The following is an 18,240-nucleotide window of genomic DNA, read 5'->3' as shown; positions in this document are numbered from 1 at the left end:
TGTACAAACGACATGAGAATGGCTGTTGGTACTAACACTAAAAGTGGAAACCTAGGACACTTGCAATGGACTAGTATAGGTATCCTGTTTGAAACAATATTTTCCATTTTTTTTAATTTTTTCTTCTTTTTTTTTAGTTAACATAAAGTATAAACGTTATATGAAGATTTTGACAGAACGGCAGATATATTTCTACAATATCTTTAAGTAGCATTAACTGCCAAACTTAAACCTACTGATTTGACTCAAACTCCCAAATTTGATTTATTACAAACTTAAACCTTTACGATAATTTAAAATGTTCCATGAGAACAATTATCATTGTTTTTAATTTTAATATCATATTAACCCAATAAAATCCTCATGGACTTTTCCAGTCTCACATATCATTGAAGAGAAAACACAGTTGGATATAGGATATCAATCCAGGACATAAAGTCAGAAGATGCACATAAAAAAAACATGCAAAAAGCAAAGTGTTATTCTTTATTTGTTTAATTTCTCAGTCACAGTGAAACCTAAAGCACGTAGCAAAACATACAATATGCAACGGTATCAAAGTTTTCAAAACATTTACTCTAAATTGATAATATAACAGTTAATCCAGCTGATTCTGTGAGAGTTTTAAAACATGATTGAATGTTCGGTATGGTCATGAAACAACAAATGATAAAATCTCAGACAGTTATCTGCCATACATTTTCTGTTTTCTTTTTAGTGCCACTGATGAGTCTCTTATAGACGAAATTCACGTGTGATTTTCCATATTAAAAGCTTGGATTCTTTGATCAGTATTCTGTACCGATTGAAAATTAGATTAGGCTTGATATTGAATTGGATTTCCCCATAATTAAATCATCATCAAAAAACAAAAGTACTTTTTTTACAATCTATAGTTATCAAAGGTACCAGGATTTTAATTTAGTACGCCGGACGCGCGTTTCGTCTACATAAGACTCATCAGTGACGCTCAAATCAAAATATTTATAAAGCCAAACAAGTACAAACTTGAAGAGCATTGAGGGTCCGAAATTCCAAAAAGTTGTGCCAAATACGGCTAAGGTAATATATACCTGGGATAAGGAAATCCTTAGTTTTTCGAAAATTCAAAGTTTTGTAAACAGGAAATTTATAAAAATTACCATATAATTGATATTCATGTCAACACAGAACAGAAGTGTTGACTACTGAGCTGGTGATACCCTCGGGGACGAAACGCTCACCAGCAGTGGCATCTTCCCAGTGGGGTATATAGTTATCAAAGTTAGCCAAGATCCAAATTCTGTTCAATTCAAATGCAACATATTGTTTTTTTGTAAAAAAAATTATTGTGATAAAAATCTTACTGAGTTCCTCCGAAATCATATTTGAATAAATCTTAGTTCTTACAAGATGTGAATGACTGTCGGTTAAAAAGAAAGACGAAATATACCAAAAGGGACATTCTAAAAGAGGGACGAAAGATACCAGAGGGACAGTCAAACTCATAAATCGAAAATAAACTGACAACGCCATGGCTAAAAATGGAAAAGACAAACAGACAAACAATAGTACACATGACACAACATAGAAAACCAAAGAATAAGCAACACGAACTCATACGTCGAAAATAAACTGACATAGCCAAGGCAAATAAAGGAAAAATGACAATAAACATTACACAATACACAACACAGAAAACACTGAATAATCGATCATTGCTCGAATATTTTTTGATGAATCGGCTTCTCAATTACTCATACTTGCGCCAGAGTAAAAATAAATAAATATCTAATCTGTACTATAAAAGCAAACATCACGTGAAATATAAAATATCTATAAGCAGATATCAAATTGGAAAACATAACAATATCCTGAATTCCTTAAAAAAACGATTGCTGAACATTCAAAATGTTGACTTATAGTGTTCTTTAACTGGTAAGTCGTGTTATAAAATTAAAAACACAGTTGGAACAATTAGATATACATGATTTCTATGCATGTTAAAATTTAAACATGTGACCTACTAATTTTATTTTTAAGTTTATCGTCATATCTATTTCCCGGTAGAAGTAATCGATATGTAGGTATGAATAAAATTATGTTAGTGTTGTTTAAAAATCAAGGGAAATAGGACACATATGAGTACATGGAGTAGTGAACCATTAAAAAAAATACCTCACAGGAAGTCAGCTGTACTTTGAGTCCTTTCTTCATTTCGTTAGATAACAGAAAACAAAAGGTAAAATATTGAAATATGTAAATATTAGCGGAACTTTAAGAGTAATTTCTTGCTAGGTATACATATTTAAAAAAAGAAAATAAGAACGAATGTCATCTTTTTATTTCCTTGTTTACTATAAGTCTTCATGGAAAATGTAATAGCCTTTTTTAGAGGTATATCTGAATAATCTGCTGTTTTTAAACTGTTAATATCATACATTTGTAATCTTCCTTTCAAAAAAAGCTATTTGGAAATGAAAGAAGAAAGTAAATAATCATAAATATAACTGTATGTGTGTATGTGGCAACTTATTTTCTTAAAAAACTCACTTGAAACACGTGGCTTAGGCAACTGATGTGGATTTTAACGAACATTGAAATCATTTTATTGAGGTTTTGACTTCGGACGTTCCTGGTTATTATGTGTCCTTATATTTAATTTTGACTACTCTTGTATCTTTATTGCACTTTCTTTGTAATTTTTGTAAGAAAGTGTATATTATATACTTTTTCTTCTATCAACTAATTCTTTATATCGATTTTTTTTGGTACTTACTGACCAACTACAACTTTTTGATCTTTTATATATTTGTTCGAATCTTTTTTACTCAGCCGTGTTTCGTGTCTTTGGTGTATATAAATGTAAGATGATGTGGTGTATTTACCAATGGGACAAATTTCCCTTTTAAGTAACAATTTGTAAAAGTAAACCATAACAGGTCAAAGTGCGTCCTTCACTACAGAGTCTTTCACTGTAACATTTAAGATAAAATTTGAAAATAAAAAAATATCAAATAGTATCTACAATACAAAGGTTTTCTCTGAGAGGGTTCTCCAAGTCTTTTACAATTTATTGCATTTGTACGATAGAAAGTGGAATTTGAAACAATTCTTAATATAATTCAGCTTAAACAACTTTCTGTTGGAAGTTAAAGTCGTCTCAAAAGTTTATTTCAACATTTATGTCATTTTAGTCTAATCCTGCTACATGCAATTGATTATCAAAACATTTAGTAAATTGTTTATAAACTTTATCGAAATAGAAAATCAGGACAAAGTGGATGCTTGTCTTTATAAAGGAGCAGGAAATACAAAAACAGTTTCCAATACCTATTAAATGGAGAGGTACTTACTTAGTGTAGTATTCTTTTTTTTAGTTCTGTACACACACGCTCAACTTTCACAAGGAAAACACCATTTCATATAAAAGCTCATCAAAAATGCTTTTAAATGAATTGAATTCCCTTCTTCATGATACTGACTATGTTAAAGAGATAAAAAAAAACTCATAAAAGAACAATATGCCGTCAAGATATATAGAGATGAAAATTTACAAAATATTGACAACTCTGAAATTGAATTTACTGTTGATGACCAGTTATTTTTCGAAACTCTACTCACAGAAATACGCGGTAAAACTATTTCATATGCCTCTTATAAAAAAAAGGTGGGTATAAAAATTGAAAATGAAATTATTTCAAAGTTAAAACAATTAGAAGAAAATGCTCTAACAGTAGAAAATCTGGAAGAGATTGATCAGAAAAAAGCAGAACTTAAAATGTATAGACAAAAGAAGGTTCAGGGACAATATGTTAGGTCAAGAAGTTGAAGAAGGAGAAAAACCTACCAATTTTTTTTTAAATCTAGAGACTAGAAATTATATTAATAAGACTATTCAAATACTTACTTTAGAAAATGGTGTTATAGTGGAAGAACAAAAAGAAATATTAAATCAGACAAAGGTGTTTTATGAAAAACTTTATAGAAAACAAGATTGTTTGAAAAAGGTTGATTTAACACGGGACTATTGTTATGACGAGATACCCAAGCTTAGCGAAGATGAAAAGCAGTTATTGGAGGGAAATATTAATTTTTCTGAATTAACTGCAGCATTAAAGAGGATGAAAAATAACAAGAGCCCCGAATATAGAAAAAAAAGTGTTATTTGGATAGGTAGCAAAAAACATAGCCAGGATCAAATTTGTGTAAAGTGGGGATTGAAATGGGGCTCCAGTACATTTAAGCTACTTGGAATTACGTTTTCAGTCGACCTAGATAGAATGATTAATTTAAATTATAGGCCAGTTTTAGATAATATAGACAACACTTTGAAAAAATGGTCAAAACAGTATCTCACCCCCTTTGGAAAGATTACCATTTTAAAAACTTTGGTCATAGCTAAATTAAATCATCTGTTTCTATCTATCCCTAGTCCAGATGAGAATATGTTACGTAATTTAACAAATAAAATGTATGTTTTTGTCTGGGATAATAAACCAGATAAGGTCAAGCGAGATCTTTTATGTCAAGATTATTATAAGGGTGGTTTAAAAATGCTAAATTTAAAAGCATTTATACAAGGACTAAAACTTACATGGGTAAGACGTCTGTATAATTCGAATTCAAAGTGGGTGAGATTAGTCTCTATTGTGGAGCAATTAAATTTTATTGAATTAAGTTATATTGTGCCTATTAAAAGGTCATCAAATAAATTTTGGCAAGAGGTTTTTGATGCTTGGAAAAACCTTAATCAAAATAGAAAACCAAGATGTATTGATGAAATTCTATCGTATTCTTTATGGGAGGTAGAAAACTTTAAAATTGGTTGTTCAAGAGTCTACTATAAAAATTGGGCAAATGCGGGAATTTGGACAGTGCAAGATTTGTTAGATGACCAGGGCAAAGTTATGTCATTTCAAAATTTCCAACAATTATATCAATTTAGGCCAAATATTTTACATTATTATGGAATAGCGTACTCGCTTAATGAGTGGTTAAACACGATCAATATTGAAGTAAAGGAGAAAAAAATCATGCAATACTACCTTTTAACATAAGTATCTTTTTTGAATCAAAAAAAGGTTCAAAGGAAATGTACAAAATATTGAATGAAAAATATGTTCAATTTGCTGCAAAAGAAAAATGGGAGAACCATCTTAATATGACTGGTATTAACTCGAAAAAAATACACACTTCGTGTACAAAATATAATAAAAGCACTAAGCTTAGCTGGTTCCAATATAGAATTATCCATAGAATTTTGGGAACTAATTCACTACTTTACAAGATGAAAATAAATAGTAACAACATATGTACATTTTGTAAAGAAGGACCAGAGACCATAGAACATTTATTTTGGAGCTGTCCAATGGTCGCCAGTATCTGGCATGCACTAAACATTTGGATTTTTGAAATGACAAATATTGAACTGCCTTTGAATATCATGATTATTTTATTTGGTATCTACGAAAATGTTAAATTGAATTTTGTTAAAAATAAGATTATTTTACTTTCAAAATACTATATTTACCGAACAAAACTTCAAGAAGTTGTGCCAAATTTAAATGCTTTAAAAAACTATTTAAAGGAAAACTTGAATTTAGAAAAATATATTTCATTTAAAAACCTCTCTGTAGAGGAATATAACAAATACTGAAGTCCCTGGGCCCCTATCATAGAATAAATAATAAATGTTAAAATTTGATTGAAACACCACTTATGTATATTGCAAGAACACATAAGATTTCAATGTTATAAGATATTTATTTATGTTTCAACCTATTATTGCATCATCATACATATTCAATTGTTGTTTTATTATTTAATACTTCTTTTGTGTGAAAATACCATTCTGTATACCTTTGTTCATACATGTTGTGCTAGTCTATTTGTTACAATAAAGAAAATTCATTATAAAAAAAAAAGAATTGAATTTGATTGAATACTTATCTTAAAATACTCCCAGTACATTACAGCACATTCTTAAAATAAAATATCAACAGTAAAAAGACAGTATTTGATATTTGTTTAATTCAAGAGAATATCAATTTATTTTTTGGCATGCCAGAGACTTCGATAAATAATTAACAAATGAAAACGAGTTGAATTGTCTTCATAAAGTAAAAGGATATGTGTTTTAGGTTTTTAGAGAACACTAATCACTCTACTGAAATATAACATTATCATGATATTCTTTCTATATACTTAAAATAACAAATATACAAACTCCGAGGAAAATTCTAAACGAAAAGTACCCAAAGCGAAATAAAAAGCTCAAATACATCAACCGCATGGATAACAACTGTAATATTCCTGAATTGGAACAGGCAATTTCTAATTTAGAAAATGATGGATTTAACCTGGTTTTCAACTACCCAAACCTGTCACTTAAGATTGATTGATTGATTGTTGGTATTTAAACGTCACTTTTAAGCACCAATTTTGGCTATTTCGTGGTAGCCAGTTTTTATTGGTAAAAGAAGCCGAAATGCACGGAGAAAACAACCGAACTTTGATGGGAAAACTGACAATCATTTTCATTTAAGATTGTCAGGTAGTCTGGCTTGTGATTACAGTAGTAGAAGAACTTAGATTATTTTGCCAACAAAGCCTCGTCAATTGTATGACAGTCCCATAATTTTCTATTATATTGACAACGATGTGTGAACAAAACAAACAGACATAACGTCAAAACTAGGGATACAGCAGTCAACAATAACACAATCTAAATTCCAATAAAAACAATCAAATATGTCTAAACAATGAAACCAAAAGTCATATTGACAAATACATTTATTTAGCAAAAACGAAATTCAATAATACCAAAATATGTCATAGCACAAAAACACAATGACGACATTTATAAGTACTGAGTCATGTATAATGGATATTCCCAAAAATAATTATGAATTTTCTCTTATAGTAACTCCGGGCAGGCTAAGATTTCAAAAAGCCATTTGAAGCAAGAAAAGTATTCAATTAGTTCTGGAATAGCAATAGTGATCAACAACGAAACATTTGAAAGTGGTTTGAAGTTACCTGATCGTAAAGGAAGTAGTAGCGATGCAGCATCCCTATTCCAAAGTTTTCAAGAACTTGGTTTCGAGCATGAACTTTTATCTGATGCAAGTTTCGAAGAAATGAAAGAAAAATTTGAAGAGAGTAAGACGAAAAGTTTATTATGTTTGAAAGTCCCATTTAAAAAAATAACAAATGTGTAGGACTCAAATACATATTGGATTCCAAATCTATAGCATATTTCTAATTTTTGTCAGATATGACGTCACAAACACCATACACATTATACATTTATGAGGGATAAATGTCAAGAGAAAGAGTAAGCTATATCATCACAATTAAATAACACCATACAGTACACCCTGGTCTCACAAGTCTTACAAACAAATAAACAATTTCCGCTTTCCCTATTGATGGTTTAAATTTTATCCAGAAAAGGGACAATATGTGATGTACCGTAAAAATCCCGTGATTAGTAGAGGCACCGTTGTTTAAAGAAGCGAATAAAAAGTTTTTTCTAATGCGAGATGAGTTCCATCTTGATTTTACCATTATGAATATTCATATTACAGCCAAGGTTACGACCATCAACAATAAAAAATAGTCGGCTAAAAGAGGCCAAAAGTGAAAAATATGAAATAATATATCTATAGCCGTTATTTTTCGTATTGTTAAAGGTCGTACGGTGACCTATGATTGTTTACATCCATTTCATTTAAACTTCAGCTATCACATCTCATCTACTATTTTTTTAAAGTAAAATACGTAAATATTAATTATTGTTAAATAAAGATAATACTCGTCTAAGAAAATACATTATGTCACCCCGTGAAACACTTTGATAACAATTGATGGTTGATTTGTATTCTTTGATATACGAACTCGTTTGCATAAACATTTGTCCAACAGTCCATGTTTTATTTCAATATTCAAAAACGTTTCTTTTGTGTGAAATATCCACTTGAAAGTCTGATCTAGTTTGTCTGGCGTACTAAATTATAAACCTGGTACCTTTGATAACTATTTACACTAAAGACAAAGCTGATATATCTGTGTATGTTTGTAGTTAAAAATGACAAGGAACAATTAGAGAAAACAGGCTGCTTGGTTGTTGCTTTATTGACACATGGAGATGAGGACAATGTCTATATGTCAGATAGATCTATTAAACTAACAACTGTGATGTCATTCTTCGATACAGTAAACTGTCCAGAACTTGTACTGAAGCCAAAAATTTTCATTTTTCAGGTTAGAATTTTTAATATTTTATTTGCAAGAAATTAATACTGTCTGTGCATAGTATTTTGAATGAGCTACACACACTTAATTCGTTGTATAATGTTCCTTCATCCAAGCATATCTTGGATGTGCAGGATGAAGGTCATTCTTAGAATATGAGCCTGAGGCTCGAAAGTAATGAATTAGCTTTACTTCTCTTTGAGGGGTGAAGCTTACATATAATATCTCTGTTTAAAGAAACAAACTATACCTGACTATACCATTGCTGGCCAGTGACCTTGACCCTAGTATATAAGCACCTGTTCCATAATAACTTGTCATAATTTAAAGCAAGTTTGTGTCGACCAAATATAAAACCCAGTGGAAAAGGGTGGGTCTGACTGATAATCCCTAGGGTGGGAATTAATTACTTTCGAGCCTCAGGCTCATATTCTAAGAATGACCTTCATCCTGCACATCCAAGATATGCTTGGATGAAGGAACATTCTTATTCATATTTCGCCTTCGGTCTCAAGTAATGAATTAGCTTGTTTAAAGTGTAGACACAAACTAAAAACAATTTTTATATAAATGCCAACATTTAATAAAGGATAAAAATCACAAGATCATCCAGTAACTACAACTGAAGAAAAGTGTTTTAGTACTGATATTATTTACTTTCCTGTTATAGAACTTGAAAAGTTTTACCATATGTCCAGACAAAACTGTTGCCATAATGTCCTTAATAGAACATCCTGAAGCTAAATGCACTTAAGAAGAGGTTCCTCTAAATGAGTTAACCTTAAAACCTCGGATAAAATTAGAACTCTCTCTAACTATCTAAACTTTACGAAAAGACTTAGATGAATTCTCTCACCTATTTTGTACACAAAACATGATAAATCATTGTCTTAACAACACAAAGTTTTGGTTTATCAAAACCTTTGATCACCTCATAAGGTAAACTAACTAACAGATAACTCATGTATATGAAAAAATAAAGTGCCATGTCTCTGAATGAAAGACATAAAATGTAAATCTACAGCTGATAAAGATAGTACTTTAAGGCAGATGAAGTCAAGGCAAATAAAGACACAAGTATAAAAGACAGTCTTCAATGTTAAATACTCCAATGAATATTAAGAACCTAAAAAAGATAGCACTAAATTCATCTCCCAAGTGAAAGAGTATCTAACTCTTCAATTGCAGATTCAGGTTTAAGCAACCTTCCACAAATACATGTAGTAAACAAACAAATTAAGTAACATCTTTTTCTTAAAGGATAAAGTCTGTTTCAACATAGAACAAGGAAAATTCACATTAAACATGCTGAATATGAAAAACTTGTGTTTTACAAAAAATTCAATAAACAATAACATCCTTTTTAGATGGTGATAAGGAATTGATCACACCAAATAATGAAATTTCTCAAAAAATATTGATAATGCTTGATTATAGATGCAAGGTCTCCAAGATGAAGTGTAAATATATTTTACAAATGATTCTGAAATCTCCTGTTTATATTTAAGTGATTTCTGAGTATAATACACACGTTTTTACCCTACTGCACAATCAACCCTTCAGGTGTTGGTTCACTTATATTTTTTACAATATACAGTTAAATTAAGTCTCTTCCTGACGGAAAGACATTATCTTCAGTATACAACATTGTTACTAATTTTTATGCTTAGCAGTTTAACTGGCAAATAAATTAAAATTGGTCTTAGCAAAGAAAACCAACTCTGAGCAAGCCAAAAAGGATGACCAAAAGAGCCTTCTGAACTTTATCACTAATAATTTTCTTTATAATTATCCCCAACCATGAAAAAGATGGGAAAATATAAGGTCTTAATTCTGATCATGAAAAATACAAACATCTCTGAAAGGAGCTTGTTGGTCTAAAGACAATGAAGTAATTATCTACAGATTTGAAAATGAAAATGTAATAACAACAAAACAAATACATCTTCTTTTCAATTGCCATCCTTTTGAATCTGTAAATTTTGTAGACATATGATAAGCATCAAAATTTTCTTACCAGGAATAAAAAGAGCTGTGATAAAAATGTTCTTTCTTGAACACCAAGCCCAAATAATGAAATATTTGTAGTAAGTATGTTAAGTGACAAAGAGGTTATACCTCCTATTGCATAATAAAAGCTACTGAAATAGTATTTTCTGATTGTATAACTCTCTGTGACTAAAACTTTTTCTCCAAAAGAAAAATATAGCCAACAATACTATGAAATCTATATAAAATGAGTGCATACTCTTAAAGAAGCTCCAATAAATTCTACTAACAAACATTTTCTTCAAATTTGGATCCCAAATCCTTCTTTTGTCAGAGGAATCTGGTTCAATCCAAAAACTTATTTGGATGGGTCTATAAATCAAATATTTAATTTCTGATTTTAAATTGTTAAAAAATTTCACCTATCATGCCTATTGATGATAATAAACTCTGTAACAACTATACAGTGTTTCAACATTATTTCTCGCCATGTTTCTGCAATGTAACATTCCCACAGATACTACATTAAAAGCATTCGTCACAAGACCAATATATGATGTAAATCATCTAAAATACAGTTACACAATTCTATTTAAGAAAAATTTCCCAAGGGAGATAATTTTACCATTTCTCAACTGTCAGAAAAAACTTAAATAGCTCAGTATCAATAATGAGACAAAGGAAAACAATGTGCTTCCAAGGAATGAGTACCAACTTCTCAAAATTTATTCCGAAGCACAGCTTATCAAGCATTTGCAACACTTCTTCTGTATTCACAATACAATCATCTAAACTCTGATCCATAATAAAAGAACCATCAATGTATAAACTATAGCATGTATATACTTCAAGTGACATTATTTCATAAATACATAAGACAGGTTTTAAAACCTTAGTAAAAACTCTTGATGCAGAAGCCAATCCAAAACAAAAAACATAAATATCATATCAATGTCTTTTCCACATGAATCAGGAAATTGTGATATAATCATAAATGATACCTAAATATGCATCTGTGAGATCTATAGATGTTAGCTCTCTCTCTATATATATATAGATTATTATTTTAAAAAGAATTACATCTAAACAAAAGATAAATGGTCCTGCTCCAAATGTTGATTAGCCACAAACTAAGTTTGTTTGAATTTTTCAAATAGATACAGGCCTTGAAGACCAATCTTTCTTAGGAACTAAGAAAATATAGGAAATAAACTGATTTTCCATTGATCGATCAACCTCTTAAATAGCTCCCTTAGCTATCAATTTTTGGACTTATGAAAAAAAAATTCATCCTTATGAAAGGTGAAATGTATTTAATTCAAAAATGATAAACCTTGTGGTACATCATTAAAAATAATTTTATAACCATTTCTTAATATATCTAATATCAATAGATCATTAGAAACATTTTCCAAATCATAATATTTAAGTTATCTACTGTATATATAGCAACTGGTTGAGAAAAGTGACCTCTTCGAAATTCTCTGTTCCCTTTTTGGAAACCTCTCCCTCTCAATGAAGGGAATTAATTGCCTACTAGTATAGTACACTAGTTGACCAACAGAGCATCTGCAGTTAAAAAACTGATATTGCCTTTCCCATAACAGCTGGGAGTAAATTAATTGCTAGACCTGGAACCTCTTCCAAGGAATCTATAATTTGCTTTAGAATCTTTGTATAAACACAAGTTTGCTTTTTGCAATCATAACTAGAACTGTGATAAAGCAACTATCACAACAGAATTACAAAAAAGTTTTATCATCTAAATATTTCTGAGCATCTCCTATGGGTTTAACCAGAAATCCATGGTCAAACAAACAAAAAGAATTTTACAATAAAATCCTTGTATTATCAAGATCCAATGGCTCATTCTTACAACAAGAAATAGCCAACTCAACAATAGGAGTAATGATCAACCCCTTAAGAAAATATCTCTGGGTTTCCTGCATCTTTGAAACCACAGAGTGGGCCTGTCTAGGCAGTGCCATTTTGATTTTAATTTATCCTCGACACACTAAGATTGTCACAGTTCTCAGTGTGATAGTATTATTTCCTCTATGAACTTTATATTTTCCTGATTTTATCAAAATCATGATTTAATAAACTGTTCAACAAACAGGATGAGATAATGGACCATTAAACTCACTAAAAGAAGCCTTAAAGGCTTCTGAAAACCTTAATGCAGGATCAAAAGACGTATCAAATTCAACTCCGGCTGGACTATCATCAGCCATGGCACAAACTCCAAAAAGAGGTACATACACCGTATCATTTCAGTAGATCAGATCAAAAATTAGAACTAAATCTTCATAAAAGTAAGCCTCTAATGGCAAAATTCAAATAAAGCAGCAGGTTTCTCTACAAACTCTGCTAGAGTTGAAGGCAGTGAAACTGACTCAAACCTCATGATTCATACAGGTTCTTTACCACATTAATAATAATGAGTAAATGTATCAATATACATGCCTATATATATCTTAAATCTCAACAGCACTTTCGTGAGAAACATTCACAAATCAAGTAGAATTTGAAGTTATACAAGTAGCACTAGATATTAAAACTTACTTTTTACAGGTTCTGTTGCTTTGTCAATTATTTCCAATTGCCATGCCATTATGACCTATTATAAAACTACTAGGTTTTATAACTGTTAAGAAGAGGATTTATTCAAAATACCTCTTGATCTCCTATTAAATTTAACATCTTTAATTTCTAAAACATTCCAGAGGTGATGAAAATCATAACCATCACCCTAGTAAGTGTAAACATCATTCTAAACATCTTGCAAAAACAATACATATGCATAAACAAATTCAGCCATTGTAATACAAAATGTGTACCTGTGCAGGTAAAACACGTGTAAATTGTGAAGAGTACTCACGACCTTCAGGTGAATAGAAATACTTTTAAATATCTACCTGTTTAACAAACAGGAGTATGAATTAAGTAACACATGTGCCGTACATCGTACTAATACAAAAACTTAATGAATATATAAAATTGTCATACATCGTAGACAATAAAATATTTAATTAATTTCCATGAACACTTGTCATACATCGTAGACAAGAAATTTTTGAATTCATTTCCATCAACACTTGTCATACATCGTAGACAATTGAGGAATTATTATTTGTAAATAACAAAATAACATTAGAACTTGTCGTACTTCGTAGACAAGTTAATGTAACTTTAATAACTTTCTCCCAAATTTAAGATAAAAATAAAATAACTAAAAAGAACTCATGTGAAGTGTCCACTTCACCCTCAAGAAAAATAATGACAAGTTATTATGGAACAGGTGCTTATATACTAGGGTCAAGGTCACTGGCCAGCAATGGTATAGTCAGGTATAGTTTGTTTCTTTAAACAGAGATATTATATGTAAGCTTCACCCCTCAAAGAGAAGTAAAGCTAATTCATTACTTGAGACCGAAGGCGAAATATGAATAAGAATGCATTTTCTACAGAATTAAAACGTGTTACATATTCATACTTAAATTTTGGCATCCCGTTCCTTCGTTTGAAAAGTTTTTTTCTGCTCAATTTAACCCGGTTTGGAATGTCTGTCACTTTTTGCGTCTGTGGACTAACTACATCAATCGGCATAGTAGACAAAATTTATACAGCAAAAACATAACTGAAAATCATTTTTGGATAGATTTGATTGTCATAAAAGTGTGAGGTTTAGCTAACTATAAACTAGGTTAAATCACCATTTTTTACATAAGAAAATGCCTATACCAAGAAAGGAATATGACAGTTATTTTCCATCTGTTTGATGTGTTTGAGCTTTTGCTTTTTCAATCTGACTAGGGACTTTCCGCTTAGAATTTTCCTCGGAGTTCAGTATTTTTGTGATTTTACTTTTGACAGATATATCAATACTAATGTATATACATGATAAAGACACGGCTTAATTGGTACTCTTTGTATCATCATAACATATTATGCAGTGCATTTCTATAAGATGATAAATTCAAATTAAAACAAATCGTACCTGCTCTATTTCAAAATGTGAAATACAGTGTAGTGTATTTTTTTTTAAGACAAGCAATATCACAATTATAGAAAAGTCTACCAGCTCTAACTCATAATATGGACGATTCTACGTTAAGGAGGTCTATAGATTTGACAGCTTCAGACATGCTTTTCTTTTAAACTTTTTTAACTAGACCAAATCACTGCTTGGCATACATATTCAGTTCTAATTTTTTAACAAGTCATTTCACCTCCTCCTTAATTTTAAATTCATCTAACATCAAGACATAAATTGCAAGTTAAACAACGTCCACACATAAAAAGTTTACTAGTGAAATAGTATATTCGTTGTTTGTGTCAATACATTGTGTTATTTTAATTATAGACCTCAAGAGGAGAGGGAATAGGGCGTGGTGTCAATGTGACAGTCGTACGAGATCCAAACCAGGCTGATGGCGTCGCTGAATATCATGAGTATAACAAATCGTATGGAGTACCAATGCGTATACCTAATGAAGCAGATTTCCTTGCAGTGTACTCTACTTCCCATGGTTAGTGATATAAAATAATGACAGCAGTTTCAGAGTATTTATTAGTACTTATGTAGCTAAATCAAGTAGAAATAGTGTATATGCCTATTCCATGTCAGACGCAAGTAGTCCAATGGTCGTTGTTAATTCATGCATATCAAAATTGAATTCATATTTGTGATATTAAGTTTAATTTAGTAGATATATTTAATAAATATTTGTTGCAAGCTATACTTGATTGTAGTTTTAACATGGGTAGGCATTTTATTCGTGATTATTTTTGCCCGAGCGTTAGTGAGGGCTGAAATAACACCAATAAAATGCCTACCCATGTTAAAACTACAATAAAGTGTAGCTTGCATCAATTATTTTGATTCTGATTTAGACAATTAAAGTAATTTCTAAGTCCGATGTGTATAGGTGTAGCGCATTTGTGTAACAAACGACTGGTAATGCGATTTTTCGGAGGGGAATGAACGGTTCTCGTATCTATGTCAAATATGTCAATTTCGACTTGCAACACATTACAGTAATAAAAAATGAATGAGTAACAACATGTGCATCATTTAAGAGATTGGAAGTGTTTTAAGTTAATGAAATATATTAAATGCATGACAATTTGATAAAATTCGTTAATCTGCAGTAGTCAATATACGCATGTGCAAACAAATTTTATTGGATTTAGAGCAAAGGTTTATTCACAAAGCGAAAGAAGCGCAGTTTGCAATTCAATGAATGTCGTTGGTTCCTGTATTTTATTTGTTTTTCATTGATTGAAAAAACTATCCTCAAGAGCCTAAACAAACGCGAGCTCTACGTAAAATTCAAAATGGAAAGTCCCTTTAATATCAAATGGCAAAATCAAAAGAAAAAACACATCAAACAAATTGAAAACAACTGTCATCTATATATTAATAGATATTATTATTTTATAGTATATTGTAGCACGACTTATTTTCAAACAGGTTATAGATCTTTCCGAAGCACAGACCAAGGTACTCCATTTATAAAACACCTGACCGAGGAACTACGTAACATGAAGGAAGGAGAAGATTTCTATAAAATCTTAACCAGAGTGAATAGAAAAGTTGGAATAGGGTATCAACCAAACATACCAAGGATCGATGTTACCCAGATGCCTTGTTTTATTTCACATCTTACAAAAAAATTGGTCTTAAGCTGTAAAAATTAAAATGTAGACTAACAACTCATCAAAACCGTGATATTATTCTAGATACAGTGGTTAAAAACATGGGAATGAACACCTCAAAAATGACATCCGACAGTTTTATTTTTAATCGGATATTTCTATCAATGTCACAATTAAAACTCTATGCATTAAAAATAATTTTATTGAAAAATAATCGAATTGATGTTCAAATTTATTGACAAAAAAGAGACATAAAAAAATGGCAACATCTCAACATGATTGTTTTTCTCAAACCCGGAGGCAGACGTTAAGCATATGACAGTTAATTTAATCGGTGGTCCATCTGTCTATATAACTGTAAACAGATCTTCATAAAAATGCATCTTACGGCTTTGTGACATCAAATATTTTGACCTGACCTTTTGAACTTTGATCCAGACATATCATTGACGTCATGCTGAATACACCGACGTTGATAAATTTGGCTCGAACTTATCAAGTAATCGTCCTTTTTTAGCTGGCGAAACAAAGAAAAAATGTTTTTCGTTAATGTAAATGCACAAATACAATTTGAAAAAACGATTTGCAGGTTGTCTGCATATTGATATTATAAATATCAGCTGCTCAACTAGGACCAAACAGAGTGCTCTGATCAAAAATATATTTTTGGGAGATTTAATTAAACAGCTGGCATTTAACTCACACTAATGGGTATACTTTTTTTCGATTTACCACAACTTAATGATTCATTTGTCATTTTCAAATTCAATAAACTAAAATCTGTAATAACTGCGCAATGATTTGAAATTTTGTTTCACAGTTTTTGAGGCAGATTTATACAATTATTTAACTTCTGCAATCTTCATAACTTCTTTCTATTTTTTGTATTTTTATGTTATTTTTCTTTAATAACACAACATAATGATAGTGTCTTTGGTAGCGTTATTTTCGACCAAAAAAAAAAGAATACAGTTAGGAATATTTTTTCCATTAATTTCATAAATACCATTCTCTAGTTAATATTTCTTGATGTCAGTTCTTCATTGGTCAAAATTCGATGCATGAAAAAGGCGACCATGCATGATGACATCACATAGAAAGGACACATCTTTTGGCAGATCATTTGAAAAGAAGAAATAAGTTTGGTTGTATTTTGTTTAAAAATCATTTGTGAAACAGATTCACCACCAAATGAAAATTTCACTGTCTCGAGTGGATAAATATCCTATCACACTCGATGCAGTGGTAGAATTTATATATAAACAAAATTAATATTTTAATGGAACCATGATTTTACACACATGAATAAATAACCAAACATTATATTAAAGAATTTATCACAGTTTCTATTATATTTGTACACAGAATAACATGCTCGAGCACCTGATTTCACTCCCGGTTCTTAGTGGAGTTCGTGATGTTTCTTATTCATTATTTATAACTGTTGATGTAAATGTCCTTTGCTTTTATGAGTCTATGTTTACTCCTTGGTTTTGATTGTTATTGTCTTCTAAAACAGTTGACATTTTTTTACTGAGTTGCGGCTGTGGACATTTATAAACTAGAAAACATAGAACACATCATTCATTTTTTCCATTTCAATATTTTTTTACGCTGGCAACGTACAGGAACGACAAATTTTGATATATGTTGTGTTCAAGTGTATTTAGAATATTTCCTGAAAGTTTATATTTGCATATTACCACGACAAACGTAACTGTAGAGCAATGCAATGTAGACCAACTTTAATTAAAATTTTATATAATCTTTAATTGAATGTATTCATTCTTATTTTATGCATGCAAAAACATGCTGTTTTGGAAGAGGAGAAAATAATAATGCAGGGTCTTAATGCTGGCACATTATTCTATGTGAGGGTTGCTCACTTTAATGTTTTCTCTACGCACTTTAGTGAAACGTTCAATAACATCCACCAGTCCCCCGAAACATGCCATCCGGCTTTCAAGCAAGCTCTGACCACCTAAAGAAAACGAATTGATAGGGGAAATAATATTCAATTATGGTCTGATTTGTTTGGTTCTGACAGTAAAACATATGCCTATGTTGTATTTCTTTGGCCATGCAGAATATAGAAATATTTACCCCACCTCTCAATAAATCAACTAATCCCTGTCCCTAATTTGCACCACGTGAAGACCATGTATTTCGTATACACGGTCAATGTTAATGCAATAACCTGACAAAAGCCGTGACTTTTTCATACCCGATCTCCGTTAGTACTACCGTTCTTTGCAGATCTCAGAAATGGACATAAAACGGTTCGCTTTCCTTAAGAAGATGAGAATGAAAAAAAGAAAATGCTCATTAATGAAAACGAAACGATTAAAAGTT

The 18,240-nt window shown here is 30.7% G+C and overlaps 2 protein-coding genes across 3 annotated transcripts in view; both read left to right on the top strand.

Annotated features, from left to right (window-relative positions):
- The window catches only part of LOC139525068 (caspase-3-like), a 108,335-nt gene that overhangs the window by 29,321 nt on the left and 60,774 nt on the right, over nt 1-18,240 (top strand). The gene's annotated exons all lie outside the window — the stretch shown is intronic.
- On the top strand, nt 1,825-17,660 carry LOC139525123 (caspase-6-like). Of its 2 annotated transcripts, none has more exons than XM_071320315.1 (6): nt 1,825-1,917; nt 3,246-3,327; nt 6,905-7,143; nt 8,066-8,247; nt 14,594-14,759; nt 15,704-17,660. In XM_071320315.1, exons 2-6 carry the CDS (start codon nt 3,320-3,322, stop codon nt 15,928-15,930), a joined length of 822 nt encoding a protein of 273 aa, XP_071176416.1. In that variant the 5' UTR covers nt 1,825-1,917; nt 3,246-3,319; the 3' UTR covers nt 15,931-17,660. The 2 variants fall into 2 exon arrangements, with proteins under 2 accessions (XP_071176416.1, XP_071176411.1); XM_071320310.1 differs by lacking the exon at nt 1,825-1,917 and adding an exon at nt 2,032-2,221.

The sequence above is a fragment of the Mytilus edulis genome, chromosome 1 (assembly GCF_963676685.1).
Source record: "Mytilus edulis chromosome 1, xbMytEdul2.2, whole genome shotgun sequence".
NCBI classification, from domain to species: domain Eukaryota; kingdom Metazoa; phylum Mollusca; class Bivalvia; order Mytilida; family Mytilidae; genus Mytilus; species Mytilus edulis.
The sequence above is the reverse complement of the archived record's forward strand: the minus strand, read 5'-3'. Positions and strand labels throughout refer to the sequence as shown.

What these genes read in the sequence shown, in the direction of transcription:
- LOC139525123 (XM_071320315.1), top strand. An exon ending in CAAAAATTTTCATTTTTCAG is followed by an intron (nt 8,248 to 14,593) that starts GTTAGAATTTTT and finishes TTTTAATTATAG; the next exon opens with ACCTCAAGAGGAGAGGGAAT. An exon ending in AGTGTACTCTACTTCCCATG is followed by an intron (nt 14,760 to 15,703) that starts GTTAGTGATATA and finishes ATTTTCAAACAG; the next exon opens with GTTATAGATCTTTCCGAAGC.